Genomic DNA, 23,972 nt, shown 5'->3' with positions numbered 1-23,972 from the left:
TTTGTCTGCAAACATGATAAGACTGAATCATTCCCCGGCAATGCTGGCTATGAAATTGAAAAGATACAGAGTTCCTCGACGTGGAGAGGAAAGTTGTTTTCCTGTAAAAAAAAAGAAAGAAAGAAAGTGGAGCAGCGTCGGCCGGTGCAACAGAGTCTCTCCGTGTGATAAAGTGAAGCATTTGTAGTGCAAGTTAAGAATAGTTTCATCGCTGCAAGCTACGTGCAGTTCCACATACTTTGGTGTGTTTGCAAGGCCAAATGAAAGACGGGTCAATTATGCGTAATCAGAATAAACTGGAAAACAAAAAAAAACAAACACTTTATCCAAACCAGACTAATGAGAAGAAACATACTTGCATGCGTGCGTGATTTTATGCTCTTGGATGTTCATCAAATCTAAAAAAAGCCTCCAAGCTGTGAGATAGTGACTTCTCTCCCCTCTTATATCCCCACATGTCAGTAAAGTAAATCATGCAAACAGGAGAGGCAAAGGCTGTATTCATTTTTATTTTATTTTTTTGTGTGTGTCAAGGGCAGAGGCGTGATGTCACTGCTCTAGAAACATGCCTGACCCCAGCCTCCGCCTGTCTGACAATCTGGCTGATCCTCTTGTCACGAGAGCCCCGATCGTCAGGGCCACCAAGCCATTTACTCTATATGTGGGTGGGAGACGGTGTATTTTAAAGTCTATAGTATACTTCACACCATGTATCCATGTCAAGCAGCCTTGACAATAGGAATCTGAACCATCTTGGTTTAAGTTTAGCCCCTTTCACGTTTATACCCTTGAAAAAGTTGTATACCCAGCTGACTTTGTGTATTTACTGTGTGTTCGTGTTGGTTTTTTGGCAGCAGCGGCGTATTATTAAGAGGAGCATTTCAAACCCTCCCCGGAGTCTTCTAATAGCGGTGCAAATCTTTGTTGTGTCAGTGCAGCGTGTTTCTTGGTTGTCAGGGCGCATAGAGCAAATACCTGGCTGAGCTGCGTGTCCTTCCACCGGAGTCAACATTCACAGCCCTGCTTCTTCTCATTTGTCAGAGTGACCTATCTGGGGGGGGGTCCGGGGGTCCCTCACATACCAAATGGATGGAGTTGATGTTTTTGAAATGTCAAAGGAAGAAATACGACGCAGTTGAAGTGACAGATCCATGAGTTTATGCATAGCAGGTTATAATTCTTTATCACAAGGTATCACAAGTGTCCATCACAAGCGAAACTGGATAAACTGGGCAATCTATGGTGATCTCAGGGCAATTATATCCTTTTGAGAAGGTTTTCAATCAAGAACTTCGTACAGTAAATCCACCATGATAACTCAGTGATAATGTGATTATTTTTTACATTTTGTGATGAAAAACGTGGAAATAATGTCGGAGTTCCATTTCGAGGCTTGACGTAAACGATGATGACTTCCAGTCTCTCGACCAATCAGATGCCACGATTTCAAATGTTTTTTGGGTTGTTGTTTTTTTTTTAAGCTCTGACTTCATCCAGCATCAGTGATGTCACGGCGTCCCGGCATACACCCGTACATCACTGCAGCATGACGAGACGTTTAACCACACAAGTCATCGAAAAAACAAGATTCATCCATTGAAATGCACCAAAAACATGAAGCAACAGTACAATAACATCAGTGTTTATTTCATGCTTTCATTCCTTTGCTAGTTGGACATTGAAGACCCCAACATGGCGTCCCAGCTCCCGGCGCTCCAGCAGCCCGACACCCCGAGGACCGACAGCGTCTTTTCCGTCCTGTCTGGCTTCTACTCTCTGGACTCCCGCGTTCCCGGGCTCTCCAATGTCATTCTCAACAAGCTCAACATGAAGGACTACGGAGAATACAGGTAAACACCGCTGACCCCCAACAGCAGAGTATCGGTTCCTTCTGGATTAGTGTAAGTCTCTTTTAACCTGCAGCTGGTCCAGAACTCAGCAGCTCACTGGTTTAACAGATCACATCGCTCACTTCACTGGGTCCCTGTTCCTTTTAGAATTGATTTTAAGATTTTACTGATCACTTTTAAAGCTCGGCATATTTTAGAAATCCTGACCCTATGAGCCTGTTTGCAGCCTTAAATCCTCGGGCGGGGCCCTTCTAGCTTTTCCAAAGTCGAGGCTCAAAACCAGGGCCTTCTCCACCTGGGCCCCGTCTCCACCAGGGCCCCTTCTCCACCAGGGCCCCTTCTCCTCTAGGGCCCCTTCTCCACCAGGGCCCTTTCTCCACCAGGGCCCCTTCTCCACCTGGGCCCCGTCTCCACCAGGGCCCCTTCTCCACCAGGGCCCCTTCTCCTCTAGGGCCCCTTCTCCACCAGGGCCCTTTCTCCACCAGGGCCCCTTCTCCACCAGGGCCCCGTCTCTACCAGGGCCCCTTCTCCACCAGGGCCCTTTCTCCACCAGGGCCCCTTCGCCACCAGGGCCCCTTCTCCACATGGGCCCCTTCTCCACACGGGCCCCTTCTCCACCCGGACACTTCTCCACCAGGGCCCCTTCTCCACCCGGACCCCTTCTCCACCAGGGCCCCTTCTCCACCAGGGCCCCTTCTCCACACGGGCCCCTTCTCCACCAGGGCCCCTTCTCCACACGGGCCCCTTCTCCTCTAGGGCCCCTTCTCCTCCAGGGCCGATGTGATTTAACTTATTTTATTTATTTATTTTTGTCTTTCTACTGTCTGTTTACCTCATCTTACCAACTCTACCTATCGTTTCTCCTGCTCTGTTGATGTGTAAGGAGGTATTTAAAGTTACTAAATAAATAATCTATTATTATTATTATTACTTCTATCAAATTCTTGAACGTGTGTCGTGTCTGATTCTCACAAGGGCCGCCGTGGAGGGAAAGGCCAAAGGAATTCCGTTCCGCAACTACAAGGAGATGTTCAAGAAGATGGAGGAGACCTTTGAGTTCTGCACCGGCTGCAACAAACTGCCGGCCCACCTCGCCGAGGGCCAGGTCCTGAAGCGCTGCGTGAAGTGAGCGGCCCCGTTGACCATGCATTAACATAGCGTGAATCCCTGTTAACAATCAGAATGTTTGATGCCCAAAAACTCCTCACGCGGTCCTCAGAGCGGCTCCATCATCACCCAGTCGGAACGTTTGTCCAATAACTGTCATGTGTGAACTATTACCAGTTGCCGTGGCGTCGGCGACAGAATGATTGGCCCCCGAGGTGTGGAAGGCTCTACAATGATGGACAAAGGCCAGCGGCAAATATAGCCAAGCCCCCTGATTGTGTTTCATACGCAGCCTTTTAAGAGAAGCAGTTCATTAAGTCAAAAACATCACAGAGGTTATATCATGCATGGTATTGAGATTTTCCCTTCTGGCTCTCTGCTGCTGTCTTTCTACTCGTCTCACTCTTGTCTTTCTTGAAATTCTCAGCTGCGTCTCTCAGAAAAGTTGCAGATACAAAACAAAAAAAACCCAGAACTGCTGGCAAGTAAAACCCTGAGACCTTTGACGTGCAAGAGTGTCTTTTTTTAATTTTTATTACGTCTTCCACCTTACCTTTGTGTTACCTTGCGTCGTCCTCTGTAAAGCCTCCTCTCAGAGGATCGGTACGCCCAAAGTGTGCCGTGACAGAACACGTAGGCTGATAAATGATTTTATGTAAATGCGCGCGCCGCGAAGGCTGCAAAAATGATTACAAGGTAAAGTAATATAGCCTCCCAAAGCACCAACTGGCGCTGGCTGTCAGACCTCTAATCCAACACATTACCTCGCCACTTAAACCGTGTGACAACACAAAACCCACATCCTGCACAAAGACGTTGTATAATCACTAATGAATTCAGCCTTTATACCACGGAGGCTGATTTTGGGCCTAAAATAGGACAGAATTCATCTTCGATGTTGTGAGTTGGCAGCTGAACGAAGTTTAATATGAAATTATTTGAGGGGTGTTCAAAATGTGCTAATGAGACCTAAATACAAACTAAAGCCGAGGCTGATGGGAATGTCGTTAGTTTTTGTTGTTTTTAGTTTTTGACCTCATGAGGGCGCTATAGAAAGTCATAGAAGAGAATTTACCTCGAATATCCTCGGTTGAACTAAATGATGTACATTTTAGGATTAAAGGAAACATCATTTAGTGAACTTTATTAGCAGAAATGGAATATGATCATCTCTCCACACGCTCGGCACATGGGAGAAGTTTCAGTTGTTGTTTAACTTTTCTCCCGTCAGCCTTTCTCTCCCTTTAATTTGCGTTGCTTGTTTTTTCTCCCCCATCTTTGTCTCGCAGGTGCCTGAATGTGTACTACTGCACCAAAGAGTGTCAGACAAAAGACTGGCCTCAGCATAAAAAGGTCTGCAAGAAGCTGCGCCTGGTGGCCATTGACAGACTGGTGGAGTGGCTGATTTTCACTGGTGAGAAATGAAAAGAAATGAAAACGCTGCTCGAGTTCACCAAACACCAAAAAGTAAAATAATTTGTCTTCATTAAAGAGATATTTTAATATTGCAGAAATGAAATGACAGAAAGTCACAGTGCTAGACCGCTGCAACTGTTTTAATTAAAGTTTCTCCGCCTTTTGAATCCTGCCGACTGCTTTTCAAACACCGTGTAAACAGAATTGACACTAATGTGTGTCCTTGGTTTATGTGTGCCACAAAATATCATGAATATTCTCCCACACACACACGCAGGAGACCTCCCGTTCCCTACGCAGCAGTGGGCCGAGCCAGCCGCCGAGGTGAAGGACTGGGACGATTGGCTCCCAATGCAGGGGGACCTCACGCCACGTCTGGACGCCATCTTATCCGGGTCCAACATGGCGACCCTGTGGAAGAACGCCAGCAGGCCGAGGCCGGACGACCCCGACCTGCGGCGGTCTTTGTGGCGGATTCAGAGCGAGTTCCTCTCTCGGGTCCTCACAGTCGGGATGGCCGTGCGTCGCTTCGGCCTTGACCCGCATGCCAAGCCGCTCACCGTTCACGTGGCGGGGGCGTCTCACAACGAGACCATGACCGTCAGGCTGACGGACTACGACGAGCTGAGCAACATGTTCCCCGGACACCAGGGCATCGAGGTCGTCATGGTGGGCCCGGAGGTGGTGGACGGCCCTGTCATGAGGCCTCCTCTCAAGGCATTTGGCCCCAGGAAGAGGGTCTACATCAGCGCCTATAAGGGCCTCTACCACCAGTTCTGGGAGGACCTGGTGGAGAAGGGGGAAGCAGCCAAGCCGGACCTGGTGGTTGGATTTCATCCCGGTACCTACATCCCACATAAACACACAAACACGATCGGAACAACCACTAAAATCTTCAGACGGTTGGAAGAAGACCTCGAAAACCACTAAATCAACCCAGTAAATAACACAATGACCACCGCGGCTATAAATAGAAAACCGCTCAGCTTGAGTGGTCTCGAGCCCAGCAGTTGGAGAAACCGTCTCCCTTTATGCTCGTTTGACAATTACTTCTTTGGGGGGGAAGAGAAGCGAGCGGGGAGACGTGTAACTCACTGGATCTGGCCTATTCATTAGCGCCAGGCATTTATCGGGGATTTGGATGATTAATGGGAGCAGCTGGGAAAGAGTTTGGCTTCTGATTGCTGGACTCAGCATAATGTCAATAAGCTGCCCTTTTTAAAAGCCACCCCACCCCGTTCGATTCACTCCGCCAGCCCCAGCCGTGTGCAAAAACCATTGATTTTTTTGGAAACAATCGCCGCATTTTTCGCTCCGAATTTCCTGAATATTGTTCATATTTTTAGAACACAATGCAAAATTGCAACCGCGAACGGCCTAACAGACAGAGAGACGTCCGCCGCCCACTCTCACAAACAGCCACCTCATTAAAGTGTCACCACAGCCCCACACCTCCTAAGCTTCTCGCGCCGCATCTGTTCGCTGACCCTTTGACCTGCGAAGCGACAGCTAAGACCCCGACCCCAGCCTCACCCACAGATCCCCGGCTCGGCTATCGCCGCAGGGGCTCCGCCGGAGCTAAATATACGGGAATTAGTCATCCCTGCGAGCAAACCGACCTGAGTGCCTGGCTGCGTTTCATACCGCAACGCTGGCAGAGCACTGCATTGCATTATGACACTGTTTAAGGGATGTGAGGGAGCGGGTGAGCGTGACGGAGGGAATAAAAAGGAAGCTGTGTGTGAAAGTCACAAAGGGAATGACAATGAGAGAGGGGGAAAAAGGCCACTAGAAAGTAGTAAAAACAGACAAAAAAAATCAAATTGGCTGTAAGAGAGTAGGAGACGAGAGAGGGATGTCAGCTCTCACACAGGAGATGGATGCTGGAGGAGGAACGCCGTCTCCTGCTTACTGTTTGTTATCCATGATATATCAGGAAACAAAGTTAGGCTATTCCCATCTAGAGCCGTCCCCCATGGCCAGGCAATTATTGCTTTGTCATTAACATTCAGACTGAATGTTTCTTTTTTTTGTCATCTGAATACCTTAATGTTTATCCCCGTTAAAGCTTTTTATTATGATGAGAAGTGAAGCCTCGGGGTTGTTTGCGTGCTTTATTCTAAAGTCCCCCAGCTCTTCCAAGACACTTCCACCCAGTAGGCTAAACACACCAGTAACACACACCAGTAATGCACTGCACAGCTGATGCTTTAATACATTCATAACTTGCATAGCGATTAGGTTGTTTATTGATCGGCGCAGGGAAAACTCTGTGTTTTATCTCTCTCAAGGACACTGAAGCCAGATGGATTTGCAGCATTTGCTGCCACGGTGGCCTGAACCTCGGTGGTGCGGTTGAAGGGCGAGCCGTTCGCCAAACCTGCTGCTCAGAAAATCAGATAAATGCTGCCCGTATAAACCCAAGTCAGGGGAAAGTGACATCTGTCGGTTAATAGGCTGCAGGATTATGAAACCTCAAACCCCGGCATGGGATAGCCGGACTGCTGTACGTCTCCAGTTTGATAATTAGTCTGATTGCACGGACAGTGACGCGTCCAGAATGAAATATATTCTAGCTAAAAAGAGAAAAACATGGCGGCTGGAGACTGATCAAGCCTAATCTGGTGCATCTTCACCTCACTGAGTAAAAATAAATTTTTCTTCTGTTTTGTTTGCTTCACATTGAAGACTTTTTCTCTTTTTTTAAATGCCTCCACACTTGCCGCCGGGCTGGAGGCGTTATGTTCTCGGGTTGTCTGTCTGTCCGGTCCGTTCTCGTCAATGCAACGTCTCCGAAACGCCCGGAGGGGATTTCTTTAAATTTTGCACAAACATCCACTTGCACTCAAGGGTGAACCGATTAGATTTTGGAGGTCAAAGGTCACCGTCACCTCACAAAAACACATTTCAAGAATTGATATGCTAATTATGACAACACAAATGTAGACCAACATAAAAGGATGACGTGTATTTAATTTGTTATGCTCTCCTTGCTGGGTTGAAGTGGGCGGGGTTTCAGTTGGAGATGATGTGCACCAATCAGGATTTTTGAATACATATTTAAAGATTCAACTCGGTATAGTGATTTTTTTATATGAAAGTTACTGCTGGGAACATTTAACTGGCAATAAAACAGATAATTTTAGTGTTTAGTGAATACATTATTACTGTGAAGGGAAAGGAGGCTCGGGAGAACCCAAACCAGGACTACAAAGGGCAGACTGTCAGACTATGCTGCATTAAATTTGGAGGTTCTGGTGCTTGGAAACACTACTGATTTTGTCCATATTTTTTATTTAAATGCATTATCTTCTCTGGTCTATTTAAAGGCCTCATCATGTATCGTGTGTATTCAACACAGGGTTCCACGCTAACCAGGGTCTGATAGAAGGTTGGCTGCCCACCCTTCTGCTTCTAAGAGATTATAACATCCCTTCCTTCTTCACTATGTACAGGTGAGTCACATCTCATCATTACCCTTTGAGCAAATGTCCGTGTGTTAACATTGACTTAAGTGTCCACAGCCCAGATCACACCGCTCCTTCCACACTTCACACTCCTTCTCTCTGGTGGCACCCGCTTCCTGTTTGTACAAAGGCCAAGCTGCAGAAGAGATTGAATTAGTTTTGCTCCCAGCGTTCTCCAGCAAACTCCCCCCGTAGACTCTAATTTGATGATAAAGCAAACTTATTGATTTAATCTCTCCTCGCCTTCAAACGGACAATAAAAACGGACTTGATTAAACGATTGCTTGGCCCGTCTCTTTGTGTCTCCCACAGCGAGATGGAGCTCAAGTCCTCGCTCCGGATCCTGTCGGAGTTGGAGGTGCACACCAGGGACAGTGGACCCAATCCGTTCACCTCACAGAAACCAGAGCAGGTCCAGTCCTGCCCCAACAAAACCCCCGTCTACTGCAACTCCCACTACATCCGCTTCCAGGGATTGCTTCCTCAGGAGGACTTGGAGGAGCCCGGGATGGACAATTAAGAGGCCGGCACAAGATGCTGAGAGCATGAAAGTGAGAAGAAGAAGAAGAAGAAAAAAGCACCTTCACTGCTGCACTAGTGCACTTTAATGAGATGCAAAAAATGGATTTAATGAGGCCGATTACAGAAATGACTCAAAGCTCATTTAGCAGTGTGACACCCGAGGGTGCCAGCGGGGAACAAAGGTTCGTACTCGGTTGGTGCCCTGAGGCTGCATGCTAGTTGGATATGAAGGGTCGCGGGCGTACATATGTAATGAGACTAAAATTGGTCACCATTTGACAGCTCCCCGTAATCCCATCTGCAGCTAGACATGTTCCCTAAATCTCACAGTAGCTGCATGAAATCAGATTTTATGCATAACAATGTAACACGCGATCTAAGATTACAACCTAAATAAATGATGCACTGGATTGTGTTTTTATCTTCTTCTTGTGAGTCTGTTTGTAGCTCGCTGCTGGACTCTGGATGGTGATGTGTTCTGATGTTTAACCACAGACTATAAAACAGTTGGTGAGAGCTGAGTGGAGATAAGCTATCTGTTCTTTTTCCCTCTCTCTAAAAGCCCAAAAGGCAAGCAGCATTTGAATGACAGCTGTTTGTTTTCTGTTTTGTTTTATTCAGGGTTGATAACAATAACATACAATGCAATGCAATGCAATAAACAGTGTTAGCCACATGCTTTAATATTGCAAGGCAGGGCAATTTAATTTGTATAGCACCTTTCAACAACAAGGTAATTCAAAGTGTGTTACATAAAACATTAAAAGCATTGGAAAGAAACACACAAAAAACAAGCAAATAAAATAAAAATAAAAACAAGAATCAAAGGAATAGAAATTACAGTGCAATACAAGCAATTAATAAATTATATATTTTACTGAAAGGCAGTCGCACACAGTCTCAACATAACTAACATATGCTGTTATAAGGGGTTGCATTCTATTGCAGGGCATGATGCCTCTTTAGCAGCTTTAAAAAACTCTTAGACTCACTTTCTGTTAAAGATTAAAATAATAACGCATGTGCCCTCTTTGCTTGTTGATACACCCACATTTATTGTCCTCCAACCTACACATTTTTGCTTTATAAACTGCTATCTGTCACAAAGGAGAAAAAAGCTATTCCTCTGTAGCTTGTTAGCTTAATTTGGAGAAAATAACATCCAATCATAACAGATACCAGTGTTAAACATCCCATCACACAAGGGGGAGTGCAGTGTCTTAACAGTGCGACTCTGCCGCCATCTAGTGGATAGAAGTGGAAGCGACGTATAGTCAGCGTTGTAAAAGTGGGGCTCGAGGCTTTTGTTAGGGTTCAAATAAATGACGTTCAGTGACATTTAAATTAAAAGTAATTCTTTTGTAGATGTTGTCACGTGGCCTGTGTTTTATCCGTGAAGTCAGGAAGCGTCTGGACTTGTCGGAGCTTTCTAGAAGGAAACGCACAGCTGCTATTTGTGGCAGCAGCTGCTCCCAGAGAGCAAACCGGAGGGGGACACGGCGCGTGAGGGAGCGTCGCGCGCTGATCCACGAATGACGGAAACAAATAAGTGAGTAGGCTTGAATTATCGACACGTCTTTAATGTTTCACCTCGTAGAACAGACACCATAAAGGTCATAGAGGTCAGATGTGGCGCTCGTTGCTCATGACTAAAACGTTCCTATAACGTTTGAAATGACGTTTTTAACCGCCACAGCTTGTTTCACGCGTTTGCCTTCTGTCATTAAGATTCAGGCAACTTTTCTGCAACATTTTGTACATTAATTTATGAATGTGTGCACTCCGAGATTTACTCCATGCTCTCCTTCTACTGTAGCACATGCTCAAGTCTAAGAATAGAAACGTGCAGGCCTCGGTCTTACATGAGCTTTGTGACTTAACCATTTTGTCCAAATGAGTTACTGTACTGTGTGTTCATCTCTCCAGATCCGGTATGGAGACCAAGGCTGAAGCCATGGCGTTCCAGTCTCCAAAAGAGATGTTTAAGAAGATGGAGGAGTCGTTTCAAATCTGTGCCTCTTGCCAGAAGCGACCGAATCAACTTTCAAAGCAGCAGAGCCTGAAGCGTTGTACCAGGTAAACAAAAGAGATCCCACCCAGCGGGCATGTGCAGCAAAACGCTCATTTCACAGTTGCATGTGACATTTATTTGTTTGTTACAGATGTGTAAATGTTTACTACTGCTGCAAAGACTGTCAGAAGGAGGACTGGCCCAAACACAAGAAGTCGTGCCCTCAGCTGCGCCTGGCCGCCATCGACAGAGTGGTGGAATGGCTTTTATTCAAAGGTAAATCCTCCGTCTTCACATAAAGTAATGGAGGAATGTGCAATAAATAAAGGATTCTTTTTTTTCCCCTATCCACCAGGACACCTTCCATTCCCCACGGAGGCTTGGTCAAAGCCCCAGGCAGAGGTGAAAGGCTGGGACGACTGGCTGGCTATGCAGGGAGATCTCTCAGCTCGCTTGGATCCCATTTTGAAAGGAGAAAACATGAGAGACTTGTGGACCAACGCTGGCAGGTCCCGGCCCGACGACGAGGACCTGAAGCAGTCGCTGTGGAGGGTTTGCAGTGAGTTCTTCTCCAGGCCGCTCACCGTAGCCTGGGCGATGAGGCTGTTCGGCCTGAACCCGTGTTCCAGACCTCTCACCGTCCACCTGGTGGGAGCCGGCCACAGCGAGACCCTGGCCGCCAGGCTGACGGACTACGACGAGCTTAACAACATGTTCCCCGGGCACCAGGGCATCGGGGTAGTCATGGTGGGACCGGAGGTGGTGCACGGCCCCATTGTGAGGCCTCCTCTCCATGGGGCCGGCCCCAGGAAGAGGGTCTACGTCAGCGCCTATAAGGGCCTCTACCACCAGTTCTGGGAGGACGTGGTGGAGAAGGGGGAAGCAGCCAAGCCGGACCTGGTGGTTGGATTTCATCCCGGTGAGAACATCTTTCTAATTACACTGAATGAGACTTTAACACTAAAATCTGTGGAGGACCTTCTTTCATTTGTTTTCCTCTGCATCTCTTTTTTGTGTCAAGGATTTGATGCCAGTCAGGGTCTGGACCAGGGTTGGCTTCCAACACTTCTTCTCCTCAGGGATTATGAGATCCCTTCTCTTTTCACCACTCTCAAGTGAGTGTTATATCAAAAAATACACATTGACAAGCTATAATATGCAAATATAAATATGTATATTTGTTAAATGTTGTGAAATTGGCATGTTAGCACTGTATGTGGGTGAAAGTGTGTCGGCCTACGTGTGCTACACCAAGCCCGATCTTTCTTTGCCCTCTCGTCATCCACGTGAACTCATTCATGTGTGCGATGCTTAATGGCTGCCGATGCTTCTTGTCCTCCACCCGCAGTGAGACCGAGATGACCTACTCCCTGCAGATCCTGTTGGAGTTGGAGATGGACATGAAGGGGAGCGGGGCGAACCCCTTCGCTTCGCTGAAACCCGACGCGGGCGGCTCACGTCTCGACGCGCCGCCCGTTTACTTCAACTCCCACTACTTCTGTTTCCAGGGTGTCCTGGAAACGGTGGAGTTTGAGGAACCAGAGGAGGCCTGAAGGTGCTGCAGCACACACACACACACACACACACACACACACACACACACACACACTGGAACTCTGATTTCTTTTTTGGACTGGTTTGTTCTCCTTCTTACAATGAAATCATGTAATGTCATGTTAATGTTGTTGTAATGTGTAACTATGTCGTATTGTTCACACTTTACTGTCTTTTCACTTGCAATGACATTTGCATTCACTATCTCAGTTTCGTGGCGTGTAACTGCAAGAGTTGTGAGATTTGAATATACTGTCTCTGAGCTATTGTGCTGGCAGGGAGGCGATAAAACGCTGTAGAAACCGTCTGCTTGTAATGAGCCTCCAATAAACACATAAAACTGTTTAAACGTGGGAGAGACTGCATTGTCCACTCTGCTTGAACACGACATCATTTCAAATCCATTTTAATACATTATACACCTCATTTTAATTCGACAAGATCTTTAAAAACTAAAAAATTACAACCATGAAATCACATTTATCTGAGAATTAAGCAACACAGTATGACGGAGCCAAAACAAGATCTGGAGAAACTAAACAGAAGGAAACCATGTGGATATTTCTAGCGAGATTTGATGGATAAAACCAGATCCACGATGTAACAGATGATATTGACAGCGGCTCCGATGTTCACAGCGTTCACGTCCACGTAGGAACACTTGTCACAGGTGTACGGGTTGTACTTGTGGCGTTTGTAGCCAAAGGTGGACCAGAGAAGGACGGCCAGCAGGTACGCCAGCACCGCCACGGCGTTAAAGACGAGCTCCATGGTGCCCAGCCCGAACGAGAGCAGACACTGCAGCAGCTTGAGCAGATGGAGGACTACGATGGCCACGGTGAGCAGGAGGCACACGGCAAACACGACGACGCTGAGTATCATCCCAACGGGGCGGAAGGCCCATTCGCCGTTCACAAAGTGGTCGGAGGCGGCGGTGAGGATAATGCACGCTACGAAGGCCTCCGTCGTGCGGAGTTGTCCTCTCAGGCTGGACAGGTAGCCGCTCGGAAGCTTCCTCTTCTGCATCACGCCGTCGACCAGGAAGAGGACGGTGGCGACCAGGGAGAAGCTGAAACACAGGATGTTGACGATGCAGGAGAGGCAGAGGAAAACGGCGGCGAAGACGACGGTGGCCGAGGTGATCACGGTGGCACACAGGGCGGTCAGCCCGCACGTCAGGTCCGTCCAGTTGGGGAGGAAGAGGGCCATCAGGATGTGCAGCTTTTTGGCCTCCACCACGGTCAGGACCAGGGGCACGGTGATGCAGAAAACCCAGACAAACTCACACCAGACCCCCCACGGACTCGTCATCTTGCCTCTGGAGATGACGAGGATGAAGGACAGAGCGGAGAAGATGATTTCCAGGAGGCGCAGGATTCCTTGACAGCCCTTGAACGGTCCACACATGATGCTCGAGTTGAGGAGCTTGCAGAAAAAAAGAAGTCAAAGTCTCCTCAGCTCTGCAGAATGAAGTGTTGCTCGTTCACCAGAATGTGGGAACACTTCAAGTCCATCCCTTCGATTGTCATATTGAGGCAGGGCCACGTTTTATTTGCAGGCAGGCGTCATTTACTGACATCCTTGTATTCAAATTTACAGATTTGTGAATTGCTCTGTGTGCCAAGGTGTTTTTTTTTTTTTGGTGGAAGTGGACGGAATCTGCTTCTGCACTCCCAATTCTCTCTAATATACAGTATGGTTTACAGATGCTGCATCTATAGTCATTATTTCAAAATGTAGCCATTTAAAAAACTACTACTACTAATTATGTGTTGAAATGAACATCCCACATCTTTTTTTTCCATTTCTTCTACCTTTATCTCCAATGGATCATATGCTTGAAATCACATTCATTGATTGACCTTCAACAGATTAAAATGTGTCCTTTTATATTTGACCTTAATTGATTTAAAGCTGTAATATTGGGGGGAAATGAGGTCACAAATATGTTTTTAATCAGAGCGTCACTTTATTTCTATTTTGGTTCATTTTCATTTTCAAACAGACATAATGCAACACATCTCACACCTTTAAATATGCATCGGCGATGCCATACACAGTTCATATTTCACAGCAACACATTAGGAAATGGGTAACGGTGATGTCATCATACATTAAACGTTACATTGCAATTATAAAAAAAAGGTGATTCTCCACTACGTGCTTTTAAAGCCACAGATACCGAGCAGCGTGAAAACGAGGTCCACTGTGAACAGAATGAGATTGACGTATGTCATGAATGCAACCATGAACTGGATGGCCCAGATACAGAAGCTGGGTGGACAGTCGCTGGGTCGAGGGTTGTTCCTGAACATAAAAATGGGCCACATGATAGCAGCGAATGTATACAGCACAACGGAGATCACCAGAAATATGAACACAAACCGGTCCAAGTTAAAAGGCAAACACTTCTTCAGCTTCTTGAGGATGTTGGTGGCTATGATTACAGGGAGGATGGGGAACGGGATGACATATGCTATGACACACATGATCAGAGCTGGCTTGTCTCTGTAACCCGTCAGTGATATAAAAATCATGCAGCTCACAAAGGCCTCCAAAACTTTCCAGAAGCCGGGCAAGGCAGCCAGGTAGCTCCCCTTTTTCTTGTCCAGGAATTTGTCCTTTACCACTTCAATCGTGTAGACGAGGCCGCACAAGAACGCAGATATGCTCACTATCCAGCCGTACGGGCATTTCAGGCAGGCGTAGAAGTTGGCGTAGGTGATGGCCACGGAGACGGTCATGAGCGTGGAGGACATGGCCATCCCCGTGGTGAAGTCGGACCAGTCCAAGCAGAACAGGTTGAGGATGATGTCCAGCTTGAACATCTCAATGATGGTGATGGCGAGGGTCATGATGGGGCAGAAGGCCCAGGTGAACATAGCGTAGATCCAGTAGGTATGGGTGCTCCCTCCTCTGAAGGCAGCCAGGACAAACGTGACCACGGACAGGATGATCTGGGCTGCGTGCAGCCCGCCTCGGCCGGATAACAGAGTAGACGGAGAAAACACCGCCTGGGACAGCGTTTCCTTAATGCTATCGATTATTCCCATCTCTTTAAATGAGCTGAGGAGCAGTTGGAATGGTACGACCTCACAGACAGCTGCTGGACAAAGGTCGAGGAGTGTTTTCCCGTTGCTTGACTGCCTTCCAGCTTCACGTAGTGCTTCACTGCCTTTCTGGTTTGCATAATATTCATGAAACCGACTCTGTAGTCATAAATGTCTGCTGCAGCAGATATGAAATAATTGAAACGAGATATGGCTGTGCCTGGGACGTGTAAGAATAGGTGAAGATAAAGCAATTTTACAAGTACATAAATTATACAACATGTTGTGTTATCTATGTTGAAAGATGCCTTTCTGTTGATCCTGAGCAGCATTATTAACAGTTCAGGGAAACCAGGCATAAAAACTCTATAATCAACCTGTTCCCCCTCTACTTATTTTTTTTTAGTTCAGTATTAGTTACTTCTTGCCCAAAGTAGTTGCAAGAGATTATGGTCATAAGAAATACAATAATTTTAACTCCACCAGACACTAGAATGTTTTATATGAGATCACAAATACCAACACGAAATCACGTTTCTGCACGGATGTACGTATTTGTGGCACTGCTTCGAGCTAACTGCTCGTGTGTTGCCCTTTCTTGTATTTAAACCAAATGAGTGTATTTATGTAATACTTTAAAACGCAATAAAACTCATTTGGTTGACGAAATGTTACGTTTAGAATATTCTGTCACAATCTTGTAAACGGCAGGTCAGTTTGTTGTGCTTGGCCCTTGTTTCCGGGGGGAAGGCAAACAGAACGCACAAAGAGGAAGTTGTTGTCAAGTGTCAGCAGCGCTTTACCAGCAGTTAGGAAAATGTCTTTACTTTTCTCCTTTTAAAGCCGTAACGTTGGACATTTAAAAACAACACTCTGGAGGAAGCCGTCGCTTTGCTGGAACTATATTTAGTTCTCATGGTCATTTCGTTTTCCTGGGCTATTTATTTTATATTCGTGTCGAAGCCGCTGTTTGGGAAGAATTAGCTAACGTTAGCAATGGGTCGATGACACACACACAGAGAGAGACTGCACTGCACCACCGGAGTTTGACTGAACATCGCCCGGCTTCTCGCACTGGTTGACGGAGTCAAGACGCCAAATGGATTTCTCCAAATTCCTGGACGACGACTTCGACGTGAAAGACTGGGTGAACGGCGCCTTCAAGGTGGTGCAGAAGGACGCCCCCGGGAAGGCGGACACACACGCAGCCACGCTGGTCATGAAGCTGCAGCTGTTCATCCAGGAAGTCAACAATTCCATCGAGGGTCAGTATTTCTAGTAAACGCGTATACATGTACTCTTTGTTGACACTTTGTACGGCGTCTTCTTCCAGCTGCACCAAGTATGTTCTGTTGCTTCCGGTTTCCAAGCTAGCAGCTCCGCAGCAACGTTTGTGTCAATGAGGGTAAACAACCTTTAGCATAGTGCAATAAGACGGCAACAACACGTCTGTTTTGCTAATGTTTTATATTATACAGTGCATTAAACAGTTAAACTGGCAACTAAATGTATGTGTTGTGTATGCATGTATGTGTATTGTTGTCATGCCATCTGCATGATAGACGTTTATCATTGACTAGACTGACATGTTGTGTGCTTGTTTCCATCCTTCCAATCCCAATTTGAAACTTTGCAGATTATATGATGATGACAATATCAGACATATCATTAGAAAAGTGGAAAGCCTAAATTGACAATATCAAGGGAAGGAGCATATTTTGCCTTTACATACACTTAGTTGCCAGTTTATTAGGTACACCTTGCTAAAACTAATGCAGTCCTGCAGTAAGCTGTCTTTCATGTTTGTCTATAGTGTTTTAGTGAGGTGATGATTTAAATGAATGGTCATTTTGGCAAGAATATGAATCACAACTCTGTTGCAGGACTGTTGTATTCGACTGTTAGTTTTAACAAGGAGTACCTAATAAACTGGCAACTGATTGTATCGTGAACAATGAGTGCAGCCTTTACTTATAATATAATGTTTGGGAAACATCTCAGATGTAGAGAAGATTGTTAAAGTTTGATCTTTGTTATATTTTTTGACGTTTTTTTTTAATCACTGTTGAAACCCACTCCAAAGAGATGGGCATTAAATGACTGTCAATTTCTTCTGAGAATGTAGTAGTTTTCTTGTTATGTCCTTGAATGACTAAAAGACTGCTGTATTTGTGTGTGTAGAGAGCAGCAATCAGGCCCTCCAAAATATGCCCCGAGTGCTGCGAGACGTGGAGGCTTTAAAACAGGAGGCTTCCTTCCTCAAGGAGCAAATGGTTCTGGTCAAAGAGGACATCAAGAAGTTTGAGCAAGACACTGTGCAGTCAATGCAGGTGTGCAGAACATCATTTTTACTACATTCTGTATTTATAATATGCATACTTGAAGTATATTTATGGTTCACAAGTTAGATATTGCATGTAAAACTCATTTTTACCCGATGCTATGTTATTGCTATGTAATATTCAAAGATAGAGGCATAACACATGCAGTTGTGCAGGATGCTGAGGTGTTCTTAGGATGTTTCTCAGGTGTGACTTTCATATCGTGTGGTTCCTGTCCGTCAGGTCCTGGTGGAGATCGATCAGGTGAAGGGACGCATGCAGGTGGCGGCTGAAGCTCTGCAGGAGGCAGACAAATGGAGCACGCTGAGCGCAGACATTGAGGAGACCTTTAAAACACAGGTATGATTAAAAGACATTGCCACAGGAATAAGCTTGTTATGCTTTTGTATGGCTTGCCGCTTGTGATCATGAGCCTGTTTTTACTCACCATGACCCACATCCATAATTGAGACTGTTTTTTTTTAATGTACTATGACTTTCTATATTTATTTTAATGATTTAGGAATAGTTCTAATTCATTGAAGTGTTAAGTCTTAGACTCACTAGCAAATGATTTATGGTCAGCTTATTTATAAGTTAAACTAAAAACAATGTTCACTAAAAGACAATGTGTTTTATCTCTGATGCAATCAAATCTTTTTTCTCCCTATAAATGTTAATGGAGTCTAGTATGTTTATTACCATTTTAAGAGTTTAAACATATGTTAAAGCTTATGGGGATAATATTGTGATTTGCAATCATTTTGGCCAGGATAATTGTGACATGATATTGTCATACAGTCATTTTTCTAGGCGGGTGATGTGAACCGATTCTATTTAGGTCAAAAAGGGCATTGGAATTTCTGGATTTTGGAAACGTAACAGCATATTCAGCAACTTACAACGGATGATAGAATATTATGATTCTACTTTGTGGACACTGATCTTGTATATGTTCTCTTTCTTCTCCAGGACTTTGCAGTAATTTCCTCCAAGCTGACCAGTATGCAGAACAGCCTGGCCATGCTGGTGGACACACCAGACTACTCTGAAAAGTGTGTCCACCTGGAGGCTCTGAAAAACCGACTGGAGGCCCTGGCCAGCCCACAAATAGTAGCAACATTTAATTCCATGTCGATGGGTGAGACGTGCTTTTCTCTTTCTTGTATTTATTCCAACTGCAATTATTTTGTACACTTTCAGTGTAAACTATGGATCCTTACTGTTTCCATCCTTCTCTGCAGACCAAGCCAAGTTGTTTGTTAAAGTCTTCACAGAGATGGACAGAATGCCACAGCTCCTTGCCTACTACTATAAGTGTCACAAGGTAGGTCCCAATTGATGATCAAGCCATCACACAGTCCTGTTCAGTTACCTGATTGCTGCAGGCATGGTCTAAATTCCTTTTTTTCCTGAATTAATATGTGTTTTGGTATCTCCAGGGCCAGTTAGTGAGCATGTGGCAGGATCTCTCTCAGGGTGAGCTCAGTCTCAATCAGCAGTTGTCTGAATTCTACGACACCTTGCTCTCCTCATGGCACTCTCAACTACAGTGGAGCAGTCAGGTAAGACACACCTGTGGTACCGAGACAAAGTTCCATCCCAGCCTTACACCAAATCCTGAGTGGTGTCTTTGTTATAAACCGTATTCATGTAGCAATAATGGAAGCAATGTTTGTCTGTTTCCATGTTCCCTCAACTGAAACAGGTGTTCAAGAACCCATATGAAGTGGTGACAGTGTTGCTGATCCAGACTCTGGGCGCCATGGTCCCATCCATCCCCGTGTGCTTGAGCTCAGCCCTGGAGCGGGCAGCACAAGAGCAGCGCCTCGACACACTGCTCGAACTCCATCAAACCACCTCCTCCTTTGGACACAGCCTGGAGGCCGCCATGCTGCCGCACCTGGGTCCGTGCATAGACGAGACAGGACTGTAGATGCTATGGATGCGGGTGGAGTCAGGTCCTTATGTTCTGTCTGGTTCCTCCCTAGGTGAGAATAATCTGCTGAAGGTGAATGAGCTGGTCGGTGCGCTGTATGACCCCTACAAACCTTACCAACTACAGTATGGAGACCTGGAGGAAGCTCACCTCCTTATCCAGATCAGTGCTGTACCTTTGGTTAGACCCCATGCACACATAAACACAGCTTTTATTCAAACATTTCCACAGCCGATTCTGATTCCCTCTCTATTCTCTCCTCTCTTTAGGAACACGGGGAGGTTATTGATTGTGTGGAAGAGTTGACCCACTCCGTTGGCAAGTTGTTTGGCCTGGCGGGTGCTGCTGCGGACCGCTGTGTCAAACTGACTGATGGACTAGCCGTGTGTGGCCTCCTCAAAGCCCTGAAAGCTCTCTTCACCAAGTAAATACCCATCGTTGTCATCAACAGTCATAAGCCACCTGCTATACGTTAACCCCTTTGCTTTATTGATGGAAATAATTGGCCTAATGTTGAGTATATGTAGGATCTTAAGTGAATTAATTTAACATGCGTGTTCTAGGTATGTGTCAGACTTCTCCACAACACTGCAGTCGATCAGGAAGAAGTCTAAATTGGAGGATACGCCAAGTCCATCTGGTTTCCAGGAGGACTGGACAGCCTTCCAGAACTCTGTCAGGTTCGTGTCTTATTACTTGTTTCTATAATGAATCTAGTTTACCAAAGTTGCCAGAGGACCAAATGCTACCTCAGACTCCAGCACTACTGGCATATTAGTAAATATTGTCAGAGTGCAATAGAAGATGCTGTGCCGTCTCATATGTAAATATAAAAACTTTTTTTCTTTTACTGACAGATGTAGGAGGATGAATGAGTAAACGGTTCTATGTTCTTTTGCAGGATTATTGCCACTTGTGGAGAACTGCTCAGACAATGTGGAGCCTTCGAGCAGCAGCTATCGAGCAAGTGAGAGACACGATTATACTCCATATTTCATAATCCTGAAACCATTTATGTCTTTGACATGGGCGTAACTCACCAGGCGCCCTGTCAACAAAGCATAATCTCATATTTGAAGGAACTGAATGCAATCTCTGAACACAATCAATCCCTTCTGTAGAATCCTGGGCACCGCAGGTAAGTACTTGTCGGAGTCGTACAGCCCACGCAGCCTGGCGGGCATCCAGGAGGCCAGCTCCACGGAGAGGAAGAGCGCCACCAAGAACCCCTGGCAGGAATACAACTACCTTCAGAGGGGGAATATGACTGAATACAACAGCCTGATGGAAGTCCTCTACTCCCTAAAGGTATGAGCAGGACGTGGTGTTGGAATGAGAATGTATTTGGTTGAACTCCTAGGAAGGGACTCATGTTATACTGCATGTTATTTATCAAGGACCGTTTCCCTTCGTCTTGCAGGAGAAGGGAGCAGGTAACTCCAGCCTGTTAACAGAGTCCAAAGCAGCTCTGACCAGACTCAACCAGCAGGCCAACCAGCTGGCCTTCGACTCCGTCTTCCTGCAAATCAAGCACCAACTCTGCCTCGTCTCCAAGATGGAGGTGATTGAGTGTCAAGTTACTACTGATGATTTGATTTTAACTACAGAGAGCTTTCGGACCGCCTGTGTGTGCGTGCACTCAAGCATCGAGACACAGTGTGTCTATTTTAATCTCGCCTCGCGCCGTTTGATCCGTGCTATGTCTGTGTTCAGAGACAAGAAGCTCCTGGTTTTGGAGAGAGCTACACAGAGGACCTGCCTACTTTCAGCCTGTCACCGCAGGAATACATCACAAATGTGAGTCATGAATATATACGTCATCACATATATGATACGATTAAAACGTGCAGTGCAGACAAGAAAAAGGACTAGTCAACTAGTCTGTTTGTACATATTGACAGCTAATACAAGTACAATACATATTATAGTAGCTCCCAGACAGATGTATGAACTAGACGTCGATCCTTCCCTCCCAGATAGGGCAGTACCTGATGTCGCTGCCTCTCCACTTGGAGCCATTTGTGACTCAAGAGGACCCGGCACTAGAGATGGCCCTGCATGCTGGGAAGCTGCCTTTCCCTCCAGAGCAAGGTTTCTGGCCACCAATCCTAATTCTCCTTTCAATCTAATGCTTCACACGGAATGTTTCTCCTTTCTCCTTCCTCCTGTTTGTGCATCCTTTTCCCCTTCCTTTAATATATATTAAGCCTGAAACATATTCACCTATTAACTTTCTTTTTAGCCGTTGATTTGACTAAAGTCCTCAATATTCAAAGTGAGGGTCAATTAAGCCCACTTATTGTCATATAATACAATTATATATTGATATTATATAATTGAGTAGGGCTATTGCTTTGATGTCTTAATCTCACATGCAGTTTTTACACAAAATTCCCATCAGTTGTTAATAATGTTTGGCAAAGATGGAGAATATCAATCTAGCATTTTCATCTATTTTTCCAAACCGTGAAACATTTTACTTTTTGATTAAAGGCTGAGGTCTTTCATATAATTTATACCCAATTTAGCTTGATCAGTCAGAAATCTGTGGTTGTATTTATTATTAAAAGGGTATAGACTCCCAAATGCACGATGCAGTATTAAAACTGAAAGGAAAGAAATAACATATTTGATTTTGGTGCTGAAGTTTGGTGTGGATCCGTTTTTGTATTTAGTGTATATAACATGTATGTGATGATACATGCACTTGTGAAACATCACCTTGCTTCTGTCTCAGGCGACGACCTCCCTGAGCTGGACAACACTGCGGACTACTGGCTGGGCTCCATCGCTCGGGCAACCATGCAGACCTACTGCGATGCCATCCTGCTCATTCCCCAGCTGAACACACATTCCACCAAACAGCTGGCCACAGATATCGGTACAAGGACGCCGTTATTAATGCTCACAAGATACGGTTCAATGAAATGGTTGCTCCCAGTTGAGTAAATGTGTAACGATGACTCCCGTTCCAGACTATCTGAGCAACGTGATGGACGCCCTGGGCCTGCAGCCGTCCCGCGGCCTGCAGCACATCCTCACCCTGCTCAGGGCCAAACCAGAAGACTACAGACAGTCCGCCAAACTGCTGCCGCGTCGGCTGGCCTCCACCATCGCTGCCGTGCGGTGCATCGACTACTAGCAACAAGGGGGAGGACCCTGGGCTGTAGGTATGGCGGCTGTCAGAGCCGCACGGGGACTCGCAGGCGTGCTCGAACATGAAGAAGAACGTCGGTAGCAGTTGGTTTACATGTTACTTTTTCCTCAAATCTCAAATTCTGGGCTGTGGCATCTAAGGACTATAGAATGTTAAAGGTTTGAAATCAGGGTGGTTCAGACTTTTTTTTTTTATACGGACTATTGTCAAGCTAAGTGTGGCTTTGAATGATCAGTGGTGATGATGCCTTCGAGTCAAGCCAAAAGGTGAACGTGTGTTCACTATCTTTCATTTCTGCATTCTGTTTTTAAGTTGCTTCTAAGGAACTAACAAAGTGTACATCAGGGGATGTTTGAGAGCATTCGAAGTCGATATATTTGTTGTTGATTATTTGTCATACTAATATAATTCATCTATATTAAATTATATGAAGGTAATAGTTCTGATATCAGCTGTAACGTTTTCTGTTGAAACTCATTCAGCAGTCTCTCTCTCTCTCTCTCTCTCTCTCTCTCTCTCTCTCTCTCTCTCTCTCTCTCTCTCTCTCTCTCTCTGTCTCTCTCTCTCTAGTTGGGTTGGACAAGCCTAATATGGCGTCCTTGTGGATATTTTTCCATATTTTTCTATGCAGTAAAATCTGTACATAAAACATTGACATCAACACTAAAATGGAGCCTATTGTGTTACTTTTTTTTTATCAAACTATTTTTATTCTCTAGATGAAATAGGGAGGTGGGATGAGTTTATGGCCTTTTCTGCTAAATCCTTCTCATTTGATCAAACTCTCTGTGTCCAGTGTCTCAAAAGTGGCACATTTAGCCCCTTTTTCTGGTTCTTTACCGCTGTTGAATATATTTGCACCCTCGCATCATGAAAATTGGCATGTCTGTCACACTCAACTGTCGGGGGAGAACACACAGTAATAGGACTTTACTGGAACACAGGTAAAACTGAGGACAGTGAGACTGTGAATTTTACTAAAATGTTATATTTAAGCTCAAACTGATTGGCATTATTTTACTGAGTTACTTCTCAAAGCAATGTGTTCCTATTTTCAGCTTTTCCAATGTTGCTGCTTTTCTGTCTTTGTGAAGATTTAATGTTTTTGGATGTTTTTTTGTGTCTTGGTCGCACTGAGACGGTTTGAATGTCACCTTGGGTGTTGGATATTTTTCATAATTTTCATGTGAAATGTTGAATAATAAGCAGATGCAGACGTGCAATTTGCATTGTAACGCTGCTAAATGGGCACTAACAATCCGACTAATTATACCATTTGCTCCTGTAAGCCTGCAGCTTGTTCTGTCTATAGCGACCCCTGAACGCATCGGATCATTTCTATTTCTCTTCCCTGCTAAATGACGCTGTGATGATCTCTCTGTACCGAAGTGGCGCTCGTCGGGGTCCATGCCGTCCAGAGGCGGGGACGGAGCATCATCAGCATCACATGCCGCTGTACCTGCTCTCTCCTCCAACATGGACCAGTGTTTGGCTCTGACGTCAGCCGTTACCGCCCTGCCTGCAGTGTCGGCGCCCACAAGAGGAGGATGATGGAGACGGGAGAAGCGGCCTCGCCGT

General features: G+C 45.6%; 5 protein-coding genes across 5 annotated transcripts; 3 read left to right on the top strand and 2 right to left on the bottom strand.

The window, feature by feature from the left end:
* The first annotated feature begins 1,581 nt into the window (after positions 1 to 1,581).
* On the top strand, positions 1,582 to 8,791 carry LOC311033333 (putative protein MSS51 homolog, mitochondrial). Its single transcript, XM_084040663.1, has 6 exons — positions 1,582 to 1,850; positions 2,826 to 2,975; positions 4,247 to 4,371; positions 4,651 to 5,214; positions 7,735 to 7,828; positions 8,153 to 8,791. The coding sequence occupies exons 1-6, from the start codon at positions 1,693 to 1,695 to the stop codon at positions 8,358 to 8,360; spliced, it is 1,299 nt and encodes a 432-aa protein (XP_083896789.1). The 5' UTR covers positions 1,582 to 1,692; the 3' UTR covers positions 8,361 to 8,791.
* A 960-nt stretch (positions 8,792 to 9,751) lies between these two features.
* On the top strand, positions 9,752 to 12,224 carry LOC311033335 (putative protein MSS51 homolog, mitochondrial). Its single transcript, XM_084040664.1, has 6 exons — positions 9,752 to 9,911; positions 10,289 to 10,438; positions 10,525 to 10,649; positions 10,729 to 11,292; positions 11,395 to 11,488; positions 11,722 to 12,224. Exons 1-6 carry the CDS (start codon positions 9,895 to 9,897, stop codon positions 11,924 to 11,926), a joined length of 1,155 nt encoding a protein of 384 aa, XP_083896790.1. The 5' UTR covers positions 9,752 to 9,894; the 3' UTR covers positions 11,927 to 12,224.
* A 222-nt stretch (positions 12,225 to 12,446) lies between these two features.
* Positions 12,447 to 13,598, bottom strand: LOC311033336 (myeloid-associated differentiation marker-like protein 2). The gene has a single exon (XM_084040665.1). The coding sequence runs from the start codon at positions 13,332 to 13,334 to the stop codon at positions 12,492 to 12,494; it is 843 nt and encodes a 280-aa protein (XP_083896791.1). The 5' UTR covers positions 13,335 to 13,598; the 3' UTR covers positions 12,447 to 12,491.
* A 408-nt stretch (positions 13,599 to 14,006) lies between these two features.
* Positions 14,007 to 15,187, bottom strand: LOC311033099 (myeloid-associated differentiation marker-like protein 2). Its single transcript, XM_084040280.1, has one exon. The coding sequence runs from the start codon at positions 14,978 to 14,980 to the stop codon at positions 14,084 to 14,086; it is 897 nt and encodes a 298-aa protein (XP_083896406.1). The 5' UTR covers positions 14,981 to 15,187; the 3' UTR covers positions 14,007 to 14,083.
* A 560-nt stretch (positions 15,188 to 15,747) lies between these two features.
* Positions 15,748 to 22,938, top strand: cog7 (component of oligomeric golgi complex 7). Its single transcript, XM_084040330.1, has 17 exons — positions 15,748 to 16,242; positions 17,159 to 17,307; positions 17,542 to 17,658; positions 18,271 to 18,439; positions 18,543 to 18,625; positions 18,741 to 18,863; positions 19,007 to 19,205; positions 19,290 to 19,417; positions 19,507 to 19,661; positions 19,801 to 19,917; positions 20,139 to 20,204; positions 20,359 to 20,545; positions 20,658 to 20,798; positions 20,951 to 21,034; positions 21,214 to 21,328; positions 21,975 to 22,118; positions 22,213 to 22,938. Exons 1-17 carry the CDS (start codon positions 16,077 to 16,079, stop codon positions 22,377 to 22,379), a joined length of 2,310 nt encoding a protein of 769 aa, XP_083896456.1. The 5' UTR covers positions 15,748 to 16,076; the 3' UTR covers positions 22,380 to 22,938.
* The last annotated feature ends 1,034 nt before the right edge of the window (positions 22,939 to 23,972 follow it).

The sequence above is a fragment of the Eutrigla gurnardus genome (assembly GCF_963514095.1).
Source record: "Eutrigla gurnardus genome assembly, chromosome: 22".
Classification (NCBI taxonomy): domain Eukaryota; kingdom Metazoa; phylum Chordata; class Actinopteri; order Perciformes; family Triglidae; genus Eutrigla; species Eutrigla gurnardus.
Note: the sequence above shows the minus strand (reverse complement) of the source record. Positions and strands in the feature narration are given on the sequence as shown.